Here is a 19,717-nt window from a genome sequence, read left to right as displayed (position 1 = left end):
ACTTCTATTCTGGCTTAATCTAGTAGTTATAATGGAATATTTTATGCAGATTATGCACATTACCGATTTTTTATGTCTACTGCACAGCGATGAACATTGTGACACTACAGTTTTAAATTGGACATGAGGAAAGAAATCACCACTGTAATTCTTGTTGGCTGGTCTATCAGAAAAGCTTTGGTTGGCAGGGCACTTTGTTTTAACACAACAAAACGGCATCGCTAAATCTGCTATTCTCATTATAAATGGTTGAAATTGGAAAGGATTCAGTGGCTGAGGTCACTCGGATGCCGTGGCAGAGTCATTATTGAATTTCTACCGCTCTGATTACAAAGAGTGCACGCTCAGTCCATTAATTTGTAGTGTGGAAACTAAAAATCAATGGGGTGCTACTTAAAACCACTTTTGTAATAATTATAATCCTGCATGCTGATGTACACATGCAAAGGGAGCATGTGAGCTGCTGAAGAGCCAAAAGAAGATAGGAAAATATCCAGTTTGTTGAGCTGTTATCTCAGAAAAGGGAAAATGGGAAAACTCAGTCCACACTAAAACATTTGGGGCAAAATCCTGGCCCCACTGAAGTCAATGAGAGTTTTGCCACCGACTACAATGAAGCCAGGGTTTTGCCGTCAGAAACTTAACTGCAACCGGAGGCCCAGGACGAATGTGGGAAGGCCAAAGGTTTAGCAATTATCCATTCAAGAGAGGCGTTTAAGTTTACCTTAATAAACTCATTTCATGCTGGCACTACTAGAATGTTGGTGCAATAATAATGGAAGAGAAGTGTATTAGTGGTCCAGGATGGAATCTGGGAGAAGATATGTTTGGTGGAGTAAGGTATTTCAGAGGCAATACTACATGACCTATTTACACCATATGTTATGTACTAAATAGCACAGCTCTGCTAAAAATTAAATGCTGTGTCCTTCCTCTGGTGGCTGCAGAGGGGATCGTGAGGGCAGCCTGGTGGTGGAAGTCTGTGACAGTTTGGATCACAGAACCCCTCTTGGGAGCTGCCACCTGATGTGCCAAGACTCCTTCTGCCCCCTGCTTTCCCTGCCAGCTCAGGATCCCGGCACCCTGTCTTGCTGAGCCAGACACCCCTGTCTGCGCCAACAAAGACCCAGAGTCTGAATTACTTGCCCCAAAGCTGCAGGTTTACTTGAAAGCAGCTCACAGAAGTGTGCTTGTCTTTAACACTCAGATGCCCAACTCCCAATGGGGTCTAAACCCAAATAAATCCATTTTACCCTGTATAAAGTTTATGTAGGGTAAACTCATCAATTGTTCGCCCTCTATAACACTGATAGAGATATGCACAGTTGTTTGCTCCCCCAGGTATTAATACATACTCTGAGTTACTTAATAAGTAGAAAGTGATTGTATTAAATACAGAAAGTAGGATTTAAGTGGTACCAAGTAGTAACAGACAGAACAAGGTAAGTCACCAAGCAAAATAAAATAAAATGCACAAATCTACGTCTAATCAAACTGAATACAGATAATCTCACCCTCAGAGATGCTTCAGTAAGTTTTTTCCTCAGACTGGACACCTTCCAGGCCTGGGCACAATTCTTTCCCCTGGTGCAACTCTTGTTCCAAGGTGGTAGCTAGGGGATTCTTCATGATGGCTCCTCTCTTCCTTTGTTCTCTTCCACCCCTTTATATATCTTTTGCATAAGGCTCCTCCATAAGGGGAATTCTTTGCCCCTCTCTGGGTTCCTAGCCCCTCTTTCTCAATGGAAAGATACAAGGTTAAAGATGGATTCCAATTCAGGTGACATGATCACGTCAATGCAAGACTTCATTGCCCACTTGCCAGCACACAGGTATACAGGAAGACTTACAGGTAAAACACACCCATCTGCAGACAATTGTCCTGGTTAATGGGAGTCAACAATTGTCCTGGTTAATGGGAGTCATCAAGATTCCAAACCACCATTAATGGCCCACACTTTGCATAATTACAATAGGCCCTCAGAGCTATATTTCATATTTCTAGTTTCAGATACAAGAGTGGTACATTTATACAAATAGGATGATCACACTCAGTAGATTATAAGCTTTGTAATGATACCTTACAAGAGACCTTTTGCATGAAGCATATTCTAGTTACATTATATTCACTTATTAGCATATTTTTATAAAACCATATAGACCGCAGCGTCACTAAGTCTAGTTCCCTTGGGCCAGATTCCTGTGGTTTTTACTAGGAAAAAAGTATTGGGCTTCCTGGGAAAAGGCTCAGATAGGAGAGGATTATTATACACTGCTCTGTGAAAATGCATTGTCAATATTTGCATATTCACTATTATCCAATTGCATTTTCTATTAAGAGGTCTGCAAATATTACAAGGGGATGCACCACACCCCATTGTGCCCTGGGTTACAGAAAAACAGTCCACTGCAAACAATAGGTTTGTATGGGTGTAACTCAGGACAGAATCTGAGTCATTATATATATGTAAATGATGCATAATGAGTTGTTTTTCAAACCCACAAAGACCAACTTGATGACAAATGGAGCCGTCCAGCTCCACCATGCCCAGTCACCAGGAGATATATAGTATAATTAAAAACAGTTCAATTTAAACTCTTCCTTCCTCTCCTCATCCCCACCCCATTTATGTGACAGAAACCAACCAAAGCCAGAAAATTCATAAAAGCACGACACCAACTTCTGTTGGCGAGAGAGACAAGCTTTTGTATTTATGCAGAAGAGCTCTCTGTAAGCTCAAAAACTTGTCTCTCTCACCAACGGAAGTCGGCTCAGTAACAAATATTACCTCACCCAGCTTGTCTCCCTAATATCCTGGGACCAACGCAGCTACAATAACACCGCATACAAATAACTGTGGTATCTCTGATGCCTCTGCATGGTGGGTAGATGATGACTATTTAATGCTGACCCCACATCGGCCAATGCAGTAAACACTCTTTCATCCATAGTCATTTATGTCAAGAGAACTACAGAGATAATAAGATCAGTATGAACTATTATGTAGGCTATAGTAGTGTCAGTGACTCAGCTGCCATTTGAGTGGAAGAGCAGGCCCTCACATAGGATCCTTTGCTCAAAACTATATGTTTGTAACAGAGTTGAATATTAGCAATGCGGTGCTAAACAAACTTCTTTCAGATATAGAGGGGATCCTCTTCCCTACCTGTGTGAAATCAGGAGTAATTCCATTCAGCTCAGTGGAGTTACACCTTTGTAAAACTGGTGTTAGGGAGAGAAGAATTAGGTCCATCAAGTGCATCCTGAGGGTTAGACTCCACCTTAAACCCTAAAACCACCCTGAGAACCACACTCTGATTGTGCCATTGAACATTTTTCTGTACTTATAAAATTAGTTTCTCAGCCATTCGAGATACATTCTCCTTACAACTAACTGCAACTGGAATGGATTCCATGGGTGAAGTCAGTGAAACGTGTTGATATTCAGCTGGAAGAAAAGAAAAAGAAAAGAAGAAACGTCGACATTTTCCCTAGCTATTATTTTTGGCCTTAGATGCATTAACAGAAAAGACAGGCAATATGATCTATGAACGGTTGGGTTATTTGTAATGCACAACCATCACTAGCTGCATGTATGCAAATAGCATCACTTGGCTAACTCTGCACAAGAGCGGCTAGAGGTAGAACTTGCGATTCAAGTCAAAATCATGGCTGTGCTTGGTGAGCTCAAGGAACAGCCCTACTAATAAAAGGAACCTATAGCCACACAAGCATAGGTGCCATGCCAGCGATGCACCTGACCCTAGCTGACCAGTTCTATTAGTCTATCATGACTAACTTGTAACTCTAAGACATGCTTTGTACATATATAATCAATTTGTGCAGGGCTCATACAATGGTCACCATTACCATGTAGTTGTACAGGAGAAGGAGCGCCGAGGTTTTCCGGTGTACTTCAAATAAGAAATAACTGTGAAATCTCTGAGGCCTGTGAACGTGAAGCAAGTTACGACATTGTAATGGTGAGCTCTGTAAGTCAATACAGAATCCATCCACCTGTCTCCAGCTCAGCCTGTAATGCCCAGGGAACAGCAGGGGTCTCAGATGAATATGCGCTAATACTTAAGTCTTAAACTATGGTCGGGCACTGTCGACAGTGTGCTAGTTGATACAGACTTGACAGAAGCTAGAGATGGAACAAAGCTTTAAGATCGTCGCGTTCAGTTCCCTGCCAGTGCAGTATATTTCCTAGAGCTTTGTCCAATCCAGTTATAAAAGTCTCAAGCAACCAGACTTCCACCAGCTTCTCTTGGGGGCCTATTCCATACTATGGCTTCCTGTGCTGCAGTCTAAGTCTAATCAGAATAGTTCAGATGAGATTTATTATTATGGAATTCTTCACATAGAGACAGTGGAGTGTGCTTCTGTCTATAAGATACATAATTCAGATTGCTTTAGTGAGCACTAATGGGGATCTTATTCAATCTTTTAGAAAGAGATGATTTGGGGATCCCCGCTCCCTCAATTTGCTTCATGCTTTATTGCCTGACTGATTTATTTCCTTTCACTGCTGTAAGTTAGAGAGGAAAGCAGAGCTGCTCAGCAGCATGATGCCCTGTTGCTGAACTCAGCTGTTTATGGATTCTAGCAGATGTTTCTGCTTCTAAGATTGTAAAACACACACACACACCCTGGCTATGCATCATTTTGTCCCTTGTTTTCCACCTCTTCCAAATCACAAGGCAGCATTACCATAGCTGTGAAAATATCCCCAAATATGCCAAGTGACATGGATAAATAAGAGCTGACCTGAACTAAAATCAGAACTTGTGCTTTTATGTGCAAAGAGGAAAATAAACAGAAGTGTAAGTCCAGGAAAGTGCCACACCACAGAGAGATTTTCCTAGATAACCTAGTTAACAAAGACAGCTTATTAGAGGAGAAGATGCAGGGGACTGCAGCATGCAAGTGGCAGTAATGGACTGTCCTTCCGCAGGACATGCAGGTAACAGTCAGACTTCTGCTCTGTGTATGCCAAGAGTTCTGTAAAAAATACACCCACCAAACAGAAGTCATTTGAGCCCCAGTTTGGAAAGCAGCTAGAAAGTCCATTTTCTAGTCACTCTGAAAGATGCTTATTTTGTCAAAAATCAAAAACATCATCTCACCCTAGACTTTGTAAATTACAGTTATTATTGAGTCAGTCTCTCAATGTGGAATGGATATAAAGTCATGCCATTATTGTGAGATTGCACAATCCGATTCAATTTAGCATGTTCTACTCTGTGTGCTATTTACATACTAATGAAACAAAACAACGAGCCGAATACATACAGCCAGAATGGAATGCAAGGATGGTAGCCAGGAGGAACTGAGGTCTCCAAGCCAGGCCAGGATATTACATGCAACGGCCAAACCACAAAAGATTTAGATCATTTGGTTTGGATAATCACCTAAAAAGCTTTTCCGAACTATCCAAAGCTGCTGAGCCAGCAAATCTGAGCAGAAAATCTCCTGAGAAGGGGCTTTTTTGTGAAGTTTCTAGGTGGGCCAGACGTGCCCTAAGACCAACCTGCCTTGCGGTGCTTCAGCCCTTCTGCTTCCAGACAGAGCCAGCAATTGCAGAGGAGGCAAATAGGAAAAATAAAGTGTGTATTGAACTTCCAGAACCTGCTAAGAGATCATGGATGGTTCTTATTGTATCCAGTCCAGTTTGCTCATCCCTCGTTATTACTTTCTTCTCTATGAACCCACACGGCACTAGCCTGGCCCTCTGACTAGGGCCAGGCACTCTTCCATATGCAGGCTGGGAGTGGCGTTTCCAACAGCACTCAGCACTGGGCCCACCTCTGCTCCAATGGGAGTTTGACTATAGACTTCAAGGCCAGCAACGATTGCTTTTGAAAATCCCATGCTGGTCTATGATGCCCTATTTTGACCTTTAAAGAGAAGGGAATGAATGGAATGCAGCAGCCAGAAGGAACAAACCACTTTTCCTTTGGTATCCTCTGTACCAGCAAGGCCAGCGATCCTCAAACTTTTTACCTTGCGCGCCCCCTTGCCCCTGTTCACCACTCCCCCATGGAGCTGGGAGCAGGGCCATGCCCGGGGGGGCGGGAGGGATGCATGCAGACAGGGGCAAGGGAGCCAAGAATGGGGCCACAGCTGGGGGCGGGAGCAGACTTTTGGGTAGGGGCTGAGGCCTGCGGCCGAGGCTGGGTGCAGAGCCCTTGGGCGCAGGGCGGGCAGCCAGGACTATGGACATGGGGCCAGGGCCGGGCTGGGGCCAGGAGTGGGGCTGGGGGTTGCTCCCTCCCCACCCCCGCCCCCTCCAACATTATCTCGTGTCCCTCTAGGGGAGTGCGCCCCACAGATTGAAGACCTCTAAGCTATGCAGATCCTATTTGTCTTTTGCCTTGGCCTGAACCTTTTCTAATAACTCAGGCCATATAAATTTATGTTGGATTCCATGAGAAGTCCAGGACAAACTCCTGATATTAAACAGCTCTTTAAAAGACGAGACTGTTTGCTCACCCTCCCATCTACCTCGGAGGGTTGCAGCTTGTTGCCATGAGAGCTGCGGTGGTTATTATTACGCTGACGTTTAATACGTCCAGAGCCGAATCGGTCAAAGTATGGGACAGAAAGGGTAACGCAGCCTCAGCAAAACACTCATTTCACATGGACTCCCACAGAAATTACTTTTCCTTAATGCTCAAGAGAGCTCCCCTTCACTCTGCTTTAGTCTTGCTTCACTGGCCTGCTGCCCCGCTGCCCCACCACAAGCACCAAAGAACCAGAGAATGAAAAACAGACCTTCTCCGGCAAGACAGCAGGTGCATGCACCTACTTAGCATCTGTGGCAGGTATAAGGGCTGGGGCTACACTCACTGTACATACCCCTGATTTTCCTCGACCTTAGAAATACATTGCGTCCCCCCCGGATACGGAAAGAGTTCAGCGGGCTTTATTCCCCGCAACCCTGCCTCGATGAACGCTCCCGACATTTACAGCGGCAAGAGAGAGCGCTCATGAAAGCTTCCTTGGGGAAGCAACCTTGTCACCCTAGACTTCTGTGGCCTAGAAAACACGCTATTACAATGTGCAGCTGGCTGCTCCTCCACCGTCTGTGCAGATGTACTGGCACTCACATGATTCATTGGAGGATTCTTTGCCGTGGTTTGCCCTGCATAAGGCACTGGGGGATGGGGGGAGGGGTTAACCCTAAATTGCAGAGAAAATAGGCAGCGAGAAATTCGATGAGGTAAGGAAATAAAAGGAGAAGGGGATACTTTTAAAGCCACAGATAAGGACTTAGCGGTGTGATTTCTACTGATGTTAAGGACGGATACACAGGTACAATCCCATGCATCACTCTGAGCAGACAGATTCACTTCACAGTGCAGCTCAGGGATGACCAACACTGGGAGCTCTGAGGGTCACACTGGTACTTTGCCAGTAGCCCAAGGGCTGCACTCAATTTGCACTAAAATGTGCATAATATTTAAAAGAAAATATTCAGCCAACCATGTTTGCTCATACACAACCTCCCTGGATAAAGGAATGGAAGTTGTTAGTCACATGGGTTCATCAGCAGTAAAAACCTGAGGCCGCTCAGCTTTCTCCCATGGCTAACTAGCTAGTTTATGCATACAAATGTTTGCAGGCACAAATCCAGCGTCTGTTGTAAATTTACCCCATGAAATCCTGTGGTCTTTTCCCATTGCCATCCCGACTCAAGTACCCCACAGGAGAACAACTCCAAAGAGAAACCCTGATCCTTAAGCACCAAACATCTGGCTACCCAGTGCAAGCAGCAGCGATCCCTGATCAAACCTCAGTGTTTTCAGGTCAGTGGGTGGCTTAATTCACTGCCACCAGGCCTCTGAGCTTTGTGAAATTCCTGGTTAATTGATCACAAACTCTGCAGGCTGGAGAGGATACAGGCTCTAAAATAATACCTTGGTATGTGAGAGGATGAATGTTGGAGGGGACTGCTCATCTCCAGGTGAAATATAAAGCCAGAAATACAAACCATCACCCAATGTGTTACTACTTTGAAACACGCTGATCATATGCCCTATTAATTTTTTTAATCACACAAGCACTTTTGCTTCATGCTTGAGTCACTTGGCCTCATATGATGCTGATAGATCAAGGACCTGCAGAGAATTCTAATAGCTATTTTGGTTTCCTCTGCATCCCGATGATATGAAATGCAACTTGGTAACATCATCAGCTCATTCTGTACGACGGCAGAGATTCTCAGCCTGTTAAAACAATGTGTTCTGTGTGTTTAGGGTGACCAGATGTCTTGATTTTATAGGGACCGTCCCAATTTTGGGGTCTTTTTCTTATATAGGCTCCTATTACTCCCCATCCCCTGTCCTGATTTTTCATATTTGCTGTCTGGTCACCCTATGTGTGTTGGGGGATAGGACTAAATTACTGTGACACAGTCTGATATGTGAGCAGAAAGCACTCTCCCCGAGTATGGCTGTTTATTAGGCAGATGGCTACAGAGCCGTAAGTCCACAGGTCCCTCAAAGGTTCAGGGCCAAGGGGATGAAGCGTTACATTGTAGCAGTTTTCCCATCAGGTCAGTTAAGTTTCTTCATTCTCCCACACTCACTTCCTCTACCCAGTTAGATACACAACCAATGTTAGACAACAAAGCAGGATTCCCTTACAAGCACCAAGTGACTCCTTGCCACCACGGACTGCTCTGACTCTTACACACACACACACACACACACACACACACACACACACACACACACACACACACACGAACAAATTCATCCTTGCACTGGCCCAGATAGGGACGGAAGGAAGGCAGTATGTGCCTGCTTCATACAGGCGCTTCAGGGGCTCTATCAGCTTCCATATCAAGCCAAAGTAGCCCCTAGTTGCATCCTGGCTGCAATGGTCCCTAGGGGGCCTTTTGAGAGGACAGAATCTCCGGAGCACAGGCTTTCCCAGTCAGGTCCCTTCCCACATTTTCTCAATGTCCTCTACCCTGATGCTGCTCCAGCTCCACCTTCCACTCCACCTCCTGATCTGTCCTGGAACACCTTGTGTCTGGGGTTGCTGTGAGGGCAACTTAGAGCTGGCTTCCCATCTATCCCCTTTCTGCACTGAGGCTATTCCCAGGGAGCATGGGGAAGGCCTTAAACTGGCCATATGGCCCCTAGGCTGCTGCTAAGCACGTCAGGGAGATGATGCACCAGGATCAGGACATTTAAGTAGCTAAGACAGCAACCAAAATCTGCTCATCTATCTTTAGGACACATTTCAGTTCAGCCAACTTCCCCCTGGAAAAGAGAACCGACAAGGGACACGATCTGCAAAAGGAGTTGTTTATGTTCCACTCCTCCTAATCAATAGGTTGTTATCTTAATCACAAGTCAAATGGAGCTCAGAATAGGTTATGTTATTGGGCACCCAGGCACTGTTGGTTTCAAGCTGCTTCTGGCAACAAAAAGTGGAATCTTTCTTGATGAGCAGAAGGTCATGTGCTATGGCCTTGGGGTTTCACAATACAAGTTTATGGAGCCTGGAAACGTGTGGTTTACCTAAATTCTCAGGAGTTCATAGTACATCATTTTAAATAGAAATAAAATACACCCCCTTATGGTTTTTGTTATTGTTTATGTAATGCCAGAGCGCATCAGGCACTAAGCTAACATGAATATGAATATACACTCCTTGCCCTGAAGAGCTTACAATATACATACACAAACAACACACAAAGGGTGGGGGGTAGGATGCAAGAAAAAGCAAAGTGACCCAAAGGGGAAATTAGCAGCATCTAGTCACTTCCATAATTGTTTAGGTTTTATCTGGGTTTTTTTTTATTTTTTTGTTTTTTAATTTCCAATCTGTTTTGTTTCATCCATGCGTCTTTGAAGGACAGCAGTAGTGCTTACAGGCCCTTAGGAAGATATTATCTCCTAGTTCAGCAAAGCACTTGAAACCAAGGGACTGCTGTGAGTATGTGCTTGTGTGCTTTGCTGTATCAGGGCCTTAGTTTTAAGGAATCTGAAAGAGCAAAGTGTGGTGGTGTAGTAAATAAGGGATTCCAGGTGATGGGGGCTGCCCGGGAGAAAGGCATAAAGGGCAGATTTTCCTATGTGTGTGCTCGACAAAGTCATTGCAGCACCAACACTTTATCATCACATCATGATTTCGCAAAGAAACACTGTGGATCACAGTGAACAATGGGATGCAATCTCATTTTGCTGGCCCAGAATAATTTTCAGGAGACACTATTTTGTAGTACACCAAGAATCGGGATGGTTCTACCAAATTGGGGGTGCGTAACTGCCCAAGGGGAGAACCAATTGTTCTTTAGGTAGGTTGCAAAGCCGGGGGAAGACTGTACAACTTTCAAAGGCTTCTCCTTCTCTCTCCCTGCTAAACTGATTCTCTGAGCTTTACTGGAATGGAGCTGATCATGCTAGGCGGAAAAACACTATACTGTGCATCTGGCTATTATCTCCACGGCAAGCTGTGTGAACGATCCCATTTTCTCAACACATCTGAGAAATAAAAATCTTTATTTGCTTCATTTTAACAGCCCTTATGCACCGAACATGGAAAACATCTTTCTCTGCTCAAATAAGTTTACAAGTTCACTGAGTTTCAGCAGGAGAAGCTTAAACTACGTGGAAGCTGAAACTCCCAAGCAGAACCTCACATTTTCTAATCTGACCTTACGCAATAGAATGTTTTACATTGTACAGACAAGCAACATTGCTACGCTACTTTGAAAAAACTGGTGGCAATTCAGAAAGATTCCATTAGGGGCCTGCAATCCTTAGCTAAATTAAATTAGCTTAATAGAATATTTGTGCTTTCCACCGAGAGAACTCCAAATGACACTCAATAACAATCATAATGTCCATCGCTCGGCATGCATCCCCCATGGAAAATCAGTACAGAGACACCTAACTGGCACTCATTGTGTTCAGTGAGGAAATCCCATTAATACAGCTTCATACAGTGAAGCTGTATTTCAGTACATTAGCTGGTATATACTTCCACAGTGGTTGAAGAGCTAATGGCGTCAAGGTTTTGGTCTATCCAATTCTTCCTAATGCATTAATATTCCATTCAAACCCAGCCCAGTCATGCTGTTGAAAGAAAAGGGCTATTTAAATACGCAAATGCAAGAGGTGTTAATTAACACGTTCACTTTTATTTGCATAATCAGTGTTAAAATATTTTTATAGGTTAATTAGACATGATGCAAATTGGATTAAGAAGATTTAATTTGGGTTTTGATAACCTGACTATTATATTTCCTCAGCTGTAAATACATTCGGCATTATACGCTGGTTCTAAAGCCGGTTTGCTTTTCAAACACCGTTATTTGGCAGGCTTAAATGATTTATTCTTCCTCTTTTCTCCTGCAAACTCTCTACTGCAAATCCCACTAACTGCAGTGATATCTAACATAGATGGATTGAGCCGGTAAGCCGCTCGTGGCAACAGATGTTTCGACACTTTATGCAAGTCTACCATTTGCTATGCACTCTCGTTGTCCAGGCACAGAGTAAGAACATGATTACAACTTCCTCAAACTCCTCTGTGCCTGAAGGAATAGTGCACAAATCTTCAGACCAATTGCAGGGGATGTCACAAACCAATCCAAGGTGGATTGAATGTTTATGACCGTCTGCAACAAGGTTGGGCTAAGAGTTGAGGTAGTAATGAAACACCAACTCAAGCAAGCATCACATGGATCATACCTTTGCACGGATCTAATACACAGGAGAGCTGTAAGCGTTCATTACGGTAATGTGCAATGAGAGCCAAACTAGCTTCCCTTGAAACGTACGATATAATTCTTATTGCCTGAAATAGGAGAAGACTCGACCTGCGAAACAGTCACAAATGGGTATGTTACAGCTGGATTAACTCTTAATAAAAACATACAATACAGAAACATAGGAATCGCCATTCTGATCAAACCAGTGCTCTCTGGAGTCCAGTATTCTGTCTCTGACAGTGGCTAGTACCAGATGCATCAATAAAAGGTGCAAGAAACGCTGCATTGGACACAGGGTGGATTTCTTCCTATGCCCAGGCAGTTAGTGGTTGGTTTATGCCCTAGAGCATCAGCATTATACCTCATCTGGTTTTATCCTATCAAATGTACTCATTATCTATATAAGTTTCTACTCCTGATGGTGAGAAGGAAGGCAGACTCCTCCTCCTGGTATATCTCAGAGTGACCCAACCAGGCACAGAGGACTTCAGGCTGGAAAAATCCTGGGAGAAAATAATTGTCCACATACCACACAAAACCAAACCAAACCACCCAAACGTTTTTCTATTATACTGAATGTTGTCAATACTGAAAGCTTTGCATGATGATCCCACACGAATGCTTATGAGTTATCAAGGCTCATTATAGAAGAGTTCATTGGCGACTTGATGGACCAACCACGGATGAAACAAGGTCAAAGCTATCGAGCCACACAAATCTATGCTCAGTAAAGACCTTTCAAAGACATTCATGCTGAAAAAAAAAGCTCTATTCTATTCATTTCAGCTTAAACTGAGGAGTTTTATTGTCTGAAAAGTGAGATGCCCAGTTATAGATCAGCAGATGGTGCCGTAGTTAACATAAGTGTCTCCAGATTTCCAGGCTGTAAGTTTAATAGCTCTACTAAGTAGTGGTTAACATGAGCCCTCAGTCTTTCAAGCAATGGATGGCACCGTGGATATAAATGAGCGTAATGCTGAGCAGATGTGAGCGTTCTTACCTGTTCCTTGAATTTGGTGCTATTCTGTGACAGCTAACGGTCGTGGTTGAATGTTTTCCACCATTCCCCACCTCCTGCTTCACGTCCCATTGCCGGGGATCGCTTGTCTTCGCGCTCAGAATATTCACGCCCTTCTTCACCTTGGCCCTGTTGGGAGCAGCGATTGTGAAATATTGAGAAGAGGGTAATTCATGACTGCGGCCTTCCTAGTGTAGCTTAAAAAAATTCAATAAATCAGCATTAAGGGAAGCATTGACAGTGGTTTTAAATCCATTTGAACCTGGTAAAGATAGCAGGAGAGATAACATTAATGCAGACCAAAAAAAACCGAGGAGTCCTTGTGGCAGTGTTAGGTCAGTCTTGGTAAAGCACCCCCATCCTTTCATGTATTTATACCTGCTCCTGTATTTTTTACTTCATACATCTGGCGAAGTGGGTTCTAGCCCATGAAAGCTTAGGCCCAAATAAATGTGTTAGTCTCTAAGGTGCCACAAGGACTCCTCTTTTTTTTTTTTGTTGATACAGACTAACACAGCTACCACTGAAACCTGTCATTAATGCAGACCTGTCTACCAATGGCAACCTTTTAATTTTATTGAAAGGGTAAATTAACTATATTTCCATAGTCTCAGACTTTAAGGCCAGAAGGGACCATCATGATCATGCCATCTTCATGTTGTGAAGTTTTCTGAGAAAGCCAGGTTCTCTGGGGGTGGTTTCTGATGACAACTGTGAATGTAAGAAAATTTACACACCGGATTCTTTTCCCCATTTCTGCAAAAATTCCCTACTTAGGTAGAAATTTGCGGAAGACCCACACAAAGTCCTAGGAACCCAAACTTAGGCTATGGCTACTACAGGGCATACAGTGGCACGGCTGCATTGAAGCAGCTGCGCCATTATAGTGCTGCTAGTGCAGATGCTTCAAGCTGGTGGGAGAGAGCTCTCCTGCCAACTTACTTACTGCAGCCCCCGCGAGTGGGGGTAGATACGGCAGTGGGAGCAGCTCTCCCACTGACATAGTGCTGTCCACACTAGTGCTTAGGTCGGTGTAACTTACATTGCTCGGGGGGTGGCTTATTCACACCCCTGAGTGACATAAGTTATACTAATGTAAGAGATAGTATGTACATAGGCTTAGATACATCATAGGAGTCTCATCTGGACTCTTCCCACCGGCATGGATTTCAGTAGCAGCTCTTTAAAGCAACCTTCTTCCTTGCTTCTCATATACTTGTAGTTCTGTGGCATTAATAGTGGATTGGTTCATATTCTTGCTTTTTGTCTTTTCGCTCCTCTCATTCTATAATGCCATTCTAAGGAGATTCTCTTTTGAAAACTTTACCATACAAAAGACCGTAATCTATTGATTAGAACTGGGGTCTGTATTTTCATTTCTGCCATGGATTTGCTGTGTGACCCTGGACAAATTAGTTAATCTCATCCTACGCTCTAACAACATCAGAACCTGATGTTGTCAGGTTTAATTAAAGAGAGTTTATAAAGTGATTGAAGATTCTCTTAAGTGCAAAATTTATGACTCCAATTTCGGTGATAATCAATTTTCATTACAGGACATCAAGATTGAGAGAGACCTATCCATCTACATAGGCACTGATACAGTTCCCATCTCCTGAGCATTTGCAAGCTCACAAAAGTCACTCAGAGTTGGATTCCTGTACAGGTGTGCAGGGGATAACAGTCAATTACAACAACTTGATTTTGCAACAGCCTGGCCCCAGCATTAGTTATAGCAACCTAAGTGCTGTTCTAAATCATGCCACTGGTGTATTGTCCTTATGGGGCTTACCTCAGTGGAAGCCTGGAGGAAAGGGGATAGAGCACAATGGAAAATTAGGCTCTGAAGACCAGATTTTCAAAGGTTCAAAGAAAGAGAGGTAAAAGACCATTAACCTAGACCTTCTGTGCCTCTTCCACTTGAAAACAGCTTTGAAATGGCACAATGTCAGTTGAAATCGGATTCACGTTTGAATTTTGATTAGGATTACAATTTCCTCAGGAGTTACAAATTGCTCTTTCAACCATGGAGCTCGAAATAGTCAATGGATGGACTCTTGGTTATTAGGGGGGACTCTTTATCTGACCAAGGTTAGTGGTACAATCCAGTACCAGAGGACAAAAGGCCCTGACTACAATACCATTTTGTTAATTAACTACAATATTGGGCATTAGGATGAGTGGCCTTCGCATCTACCATTATGTAAAACCCATTTAAAGAAGCATCCTATTCAGGAATAAAGTAGGTTACATTTAGTAAGGAAAAAAATCAATGTTGTGATTGCACTTAGCACTGGAATTAGGGTATGAATACCCAGAAGACTAAGCTTCCTAAATAAATATGCAGAAGTGTAATCTGTTACTCTCCCTCTAAAAGGGCACTGAGTTTTATATAACAAGGGCAATGGATGAATCAGAATTAGGTCAGACCATACTGAGTACCATGTACTTTTAAGTAGGTTTCTACATACATGTTACAAACGTTTTCGCTTAAATGTTAATTGACTTATGATATCTGACTGCTAGCAGAGCAAAGTCTATTTAGAACCTTTCCAAAGATTGGTTGACTTTGTTGTATGGCTGTAATTAAATATTCATTAAAAATAACCAATAGTACCAACTTTGTATATCAAAACTTGTAAGTCTCAGCTCCCCAGTACACCCCTAGACTAAAGACTCCTTTGCCAAATTGCTCGCCAGTTTCCGGTATTTACCCCTCTAACCCGTGTAGCGTTTATACACATGACACATTCTTTAAACTGAGGCAAGTGTGGTGGGTGACACTAAGTGGAGATGACAAGCAGCTGGAGTACTCCAGGCTTCCTCAGAACACACTTCCCCAATTGAACAATTTCCCTCTATGCTGTGCCTATTCAATCACATAGGATCACTCAGCCAGCCACTTTGTTCTATCCCACCCTTCTCCAAAACGCATCGTGCCAACCCATAGAAACTTGTCACTCATCCTGTCTGAAATGTTTGGCCAACTATACCACATCATGCTTTTCAGTTGCTTTCCCCAACAGCAGGAGGGTCAAATCATCAGAAGGGAGCAGGACGTACTTGAGTTCATCAAACCCCAATGTCAAAACCAAGCAAATCAAAGTTGGCTTTCATCTTTCATACTTTATTTCACTCTTCCTTTTCCATCTCTGTGGGCAACATTTTCCATCAGCCAACCGAGCAAGTAATCCGGCACTACCACCACTGCTGCTCTCTGGAGCGTTAGAAGTGGTTATATTTGCTCCAGGCATTTGGTTGTCCAAACACCCAAAGAATTACGTCTCAGAATACAGCCTATCGGCAGTTCTAAAGCATCCAATATAGTCTCTAGGTGTTGGTTTTGGACCGCTGTCCAAAGTAGGACCAAAATTCTCCTGTTTTACCTTGCTCTGGCTGTAAGCTACATTCCACATGAATACTGCCAGAACTCCTCGACCATTCTGACTACATGCTACGCTATCAAATCCAGTGTTCAAAGGCCTGAAATCCTACCCTGGTCCTTGAAGTTTCATTGAACTGCATTGCTCCTCTCATGGGGTCCCTGATCAGCTGAGAACTCACTCCAGCAGTTGAAAAAGAGACAGGACCACCAGTCAGCCAGCAAGGTGAAACAAAGGGAAGAGTCCTGCTTCCTTTCAGCAGGCCATACACTGAGAAAGGAGGAAGTGTGCACTCTCCCCTCCCCGTCCTCCACAGGAGAGCCACATGGACGGAGGAAGAGAGGATGGGGAAAGATCTAAACATAAGCCCCAATCCAGCAAAGCACTAAAGAATATGCTTAACTTTAAGCATGTGAGCAGAACCTTTGATATGCATAGGGCTGTTCATATACTGAAAGCTAAGTATGTCTTAAGTGCTTTGCTGGGTTGAGGCTGTAATTTTTGGTCCTTTGGCAGAAATAAACCACACAGTGGAGAGATGAATCACCTTCAGTTTACAATTGGATAGAGTAATGGTGAGGTCAGTTTCAGGTTCACACTGATCACAGTTTCTCTAAGGATGGGTTTGAAGCCCTTTTCCACGTAGTAGCCAGAATGTTGAGTGATGCAAGACTGACTGTTTTGCCTGGATCTCTGTGGTTATAGATTTGCATCACAAAAAACTTGTAGCTCAGATTTGTCTCAGACTGATTTGGGGGCTTCTCCCTCTTCTCCCCAACAGATAGCTAGAGCGTTTTGTTGGCATGAAAAACAAGTAGCATCTTGACTTCACAGAAGACAGTCCCTGACAATTTATATTTGAAAATCACTGGATAATTCTTGCCAAGACTAAAGAAAGGAATTTTAGAAAACCCCACAATAATAAACCAGCTTTGTTTAATTTCACACTTTCCAATAAAAAATTTAAGTCCAATAAAAAATTTCATCGGCAAATTTTCATTTAAGCCTAAAATGTCTCAGGCTCCCTAGAGTGTAAAATTTAGAGACAAATAAACATAATGAATGTGTTCAAATCAACTACAGATACAAACCTTGCCATTCTTCTTGCATTTTGGTGTCTCTTCTGCTGTTAGATTATAAGAAACCTCATGTTTATCAGTAACTATATGTAATAATCATCTGATAAACGCAGTACATCCAAATAGCAATTAAATCAGCAACAGCCACAGTGGAAGATGTGATTTATGACTCTAGGAGTCTTTGAAGCCTTCTCACATTAAAATTTTCCCATTTAAATTAAAATCTTGGGTGCGTGTTTATGGTCACGATGGGTGAATACCACCTGCAACCGTAAGATATCGAGAGGGCAAGCTGTGAGCTCTGCAAATTTCTTCACCTGCCAATCCTAAATTCCAGCACCTCCCTAGTTCAACTAGGAACATCTCCTAACAAGAGACTTCCAGTCAGGGGCATTGTGGTGCCCTACGCAGCCACCCCTCCCGGGGGTGGGGGGAAGAGGGCTGGTCCCAGGCCTCCGTGGGGGGGCTGTGCCCAAGGTCTGTGGGGGGCAGAAGCAGAATTCGGGGGGCAGGAGGGAACCACCCCCCAAGACGAGCTGGCGGAGCCGAGCGAGTTGGGGCTGGGTTGCTTCACTTCCTGCTGCCCGGTGAGTGCAGGGTGCACCCGCCCCCTGCTTCAATCCCCTGGGACAGAGCTCAGGGGAAGGGGTGGAATGGGGACGGGGCTGGGGCAGAGCAGGGGCAGCTTTCCTGGACGGCTCAGCCGGCCGGGGAATCAGGCTGGCCACCGGAGCAGCACGCAGCTGCGTAGCTTGCATATCGGTAAGGACGGCCCTACTCCCAGTGGTGTTGTATTGTGTGGGATTGTTGTGATACTGACAAGAGATCGAACAGCTAAGGCCCTGCAATCATACGTGATTCCGCTGCAAAATCAAAGTCTGAGTTGAGATGACAACACTAAATTTCACCTGTGACCGACATTAGGTTTGAAATAGTTTTCTAGCGCTAAGCCCTCCATTCCCTGCCAGTGTGTTTTCTTTTCAGAAGGTAATACCTAGCTCTGAATCTTTTGTGTGCCATTTAAACTCCATCCTTTCCCTGGCAGGATGTTCTTTGATCCCAGCACAGTCTACTCTCAGATCAACAACTGCTGCTTCATACAGAACAAACAAAATAATCTCACCTTCTCAGGTGCTGCACTCTATGACTTTTCAGTAAGTTTTCTAAATTTTATATACTATAAATAAAATCTTATGCTTTGAGTTAGCAAACCCTGACCCCTTTTGGTTGCTCTTCTCCAGTGCCTCAAATCCTATCCTGCCTGTAATATTTGCTAACACTTGTATACTCCACTAAGGCTCCACTGATCTGCCCAGGCTACAAGAGAGCACCGAATGTTACTGAATTCTGAAGGTCACACTGTAAGAAATGATTTCATCATCTCAGGACCATTTTTTTTTTAAAACCCAAAGAGCCTCTCCTGGTAGCCGTGACCTGTTCCTGGGCTGCACTTTCCAGCAAGTCTCTGACCTTCTCAAGTTCTGCCAAAAGAAATTTAACCTCTTTCTGACATAATTTAAGTCAACCTCTTCTCTTCTTTGCTTCCATAGCAAATCAGCAGATTACAGCCAGTTTGAGGCATCCATAAAACTCAGGCAAGAGACTAACTGCGACAATTAAACAGGGTTTGTGTTATTAAGAAAGTCTTTTCCTTTCGTCTTCCTGTGTGAAGTGAGGCCCGGGGTCTCACTCTAGCTCTCAGGGGACAGATGTCTACACTGTGAAATGGTAACAATTGACAGCCTCATTGCCAGTCACAACAGAAAAGCCAGAGGCTGAATGGAACATGGAATCTGACCTTAGTGGCATGTAACCTCCCAACGTACTCATTGAGTACATGCAAAACCTCTAATGAGAAAGGATGATTGTGTGGTTAAGACACCGGATTAGGACACAAGAGATCTGACTACAATGCCACAGGTTTCCTGTATGACCTAGGGTAAGTGACTTAATCCTTCTTTGCTTAAATTCTACATTAATAAATGGGTATAACGATACCTCCTCTCTCTCACCTTTTGTCTATTTAGCCTGCAAGTTCTTTGGAGCTGAAGAGGTCTCTTATTATGCATAGAGACAGTGTGTCACACTATGGAGCCTCAGTCACAACTCCAGGTGCTATAAGACTGAGGAGGATAATATTCCAGGGTTGCTATCCCATACTTTGGTAAATGTGATGGGTCACCTATAGATAGCGTTTGGTATCTAGGGTTTCTAGATTGCAGGAAATTGCCTGTTAAACTAACCATTCTGTTAGGGAAAGTCTTGCCCACCAGCCCTCCCCTTCTCTCCAGGAAGCTGCTTTCACATTGGGTTGTCAAGGTAAGGCTTCCAGTAGATGGTAATTGACAAGTGATATATACCACTCTCTTTAAATCTGGGCATCTGGAATAGGCAAGAGCAGAGCAGAGCGAACGTGAACAATCATGAACAAAGTTATCAAACTTTTTACGTTGTGCCAGCAAACAGATCTGGTTCACGCTTTTACTGTTTTGTGTTTGTGTT

The 19,717-nt window shown here is 43.6% G+C and overlaps 1 protein-coding gene across 3 annotated transcripts in view; it reads right to left on the bottom strand.

Moving 5' to 3' along the window:
- Nucleotides 1-19,717, bottom strand: part of TMEM132C (transmembrane protein 132C) — a 301,970-nt gene that overhangs the window by 120,444 nt on the left and 161,809 nt on the right. For all 3 annotated transcript variants that reach the window (XM_044990544.1, XM_044990546.1, XM_044990545.1), the window contains one exon: nucleotides 12,736-12,882. In XM_044990544.1, the coding sequence (XP_044846479.1) occupies nucleotides 12,736-12,882 (147 nt within the window). The remainder of the gene's footprint in view (nucleotides 1-12,735; nucleotides 12,883-19,717) is intronic.

This window comes from Mauremys mutica, chromosome 16 (assembly GCF_020497125.1).
Source record: "Mauremys mutica isolate MM-2020 ecotype Southern chromosome 16, ASM2049712v1, whole genome shotgun sequence".
Lineage (NCBI taxonomy): Eukaryota > Metazoa > Chordata > Testudines > Geoemydidae > Mauremys > Mauremys mutica.
The sequence above is the reverse complement of the archived record's forward strand: the minus strand, read 5'-3'. Positions and strand labels throughout refer to the sequence as shown.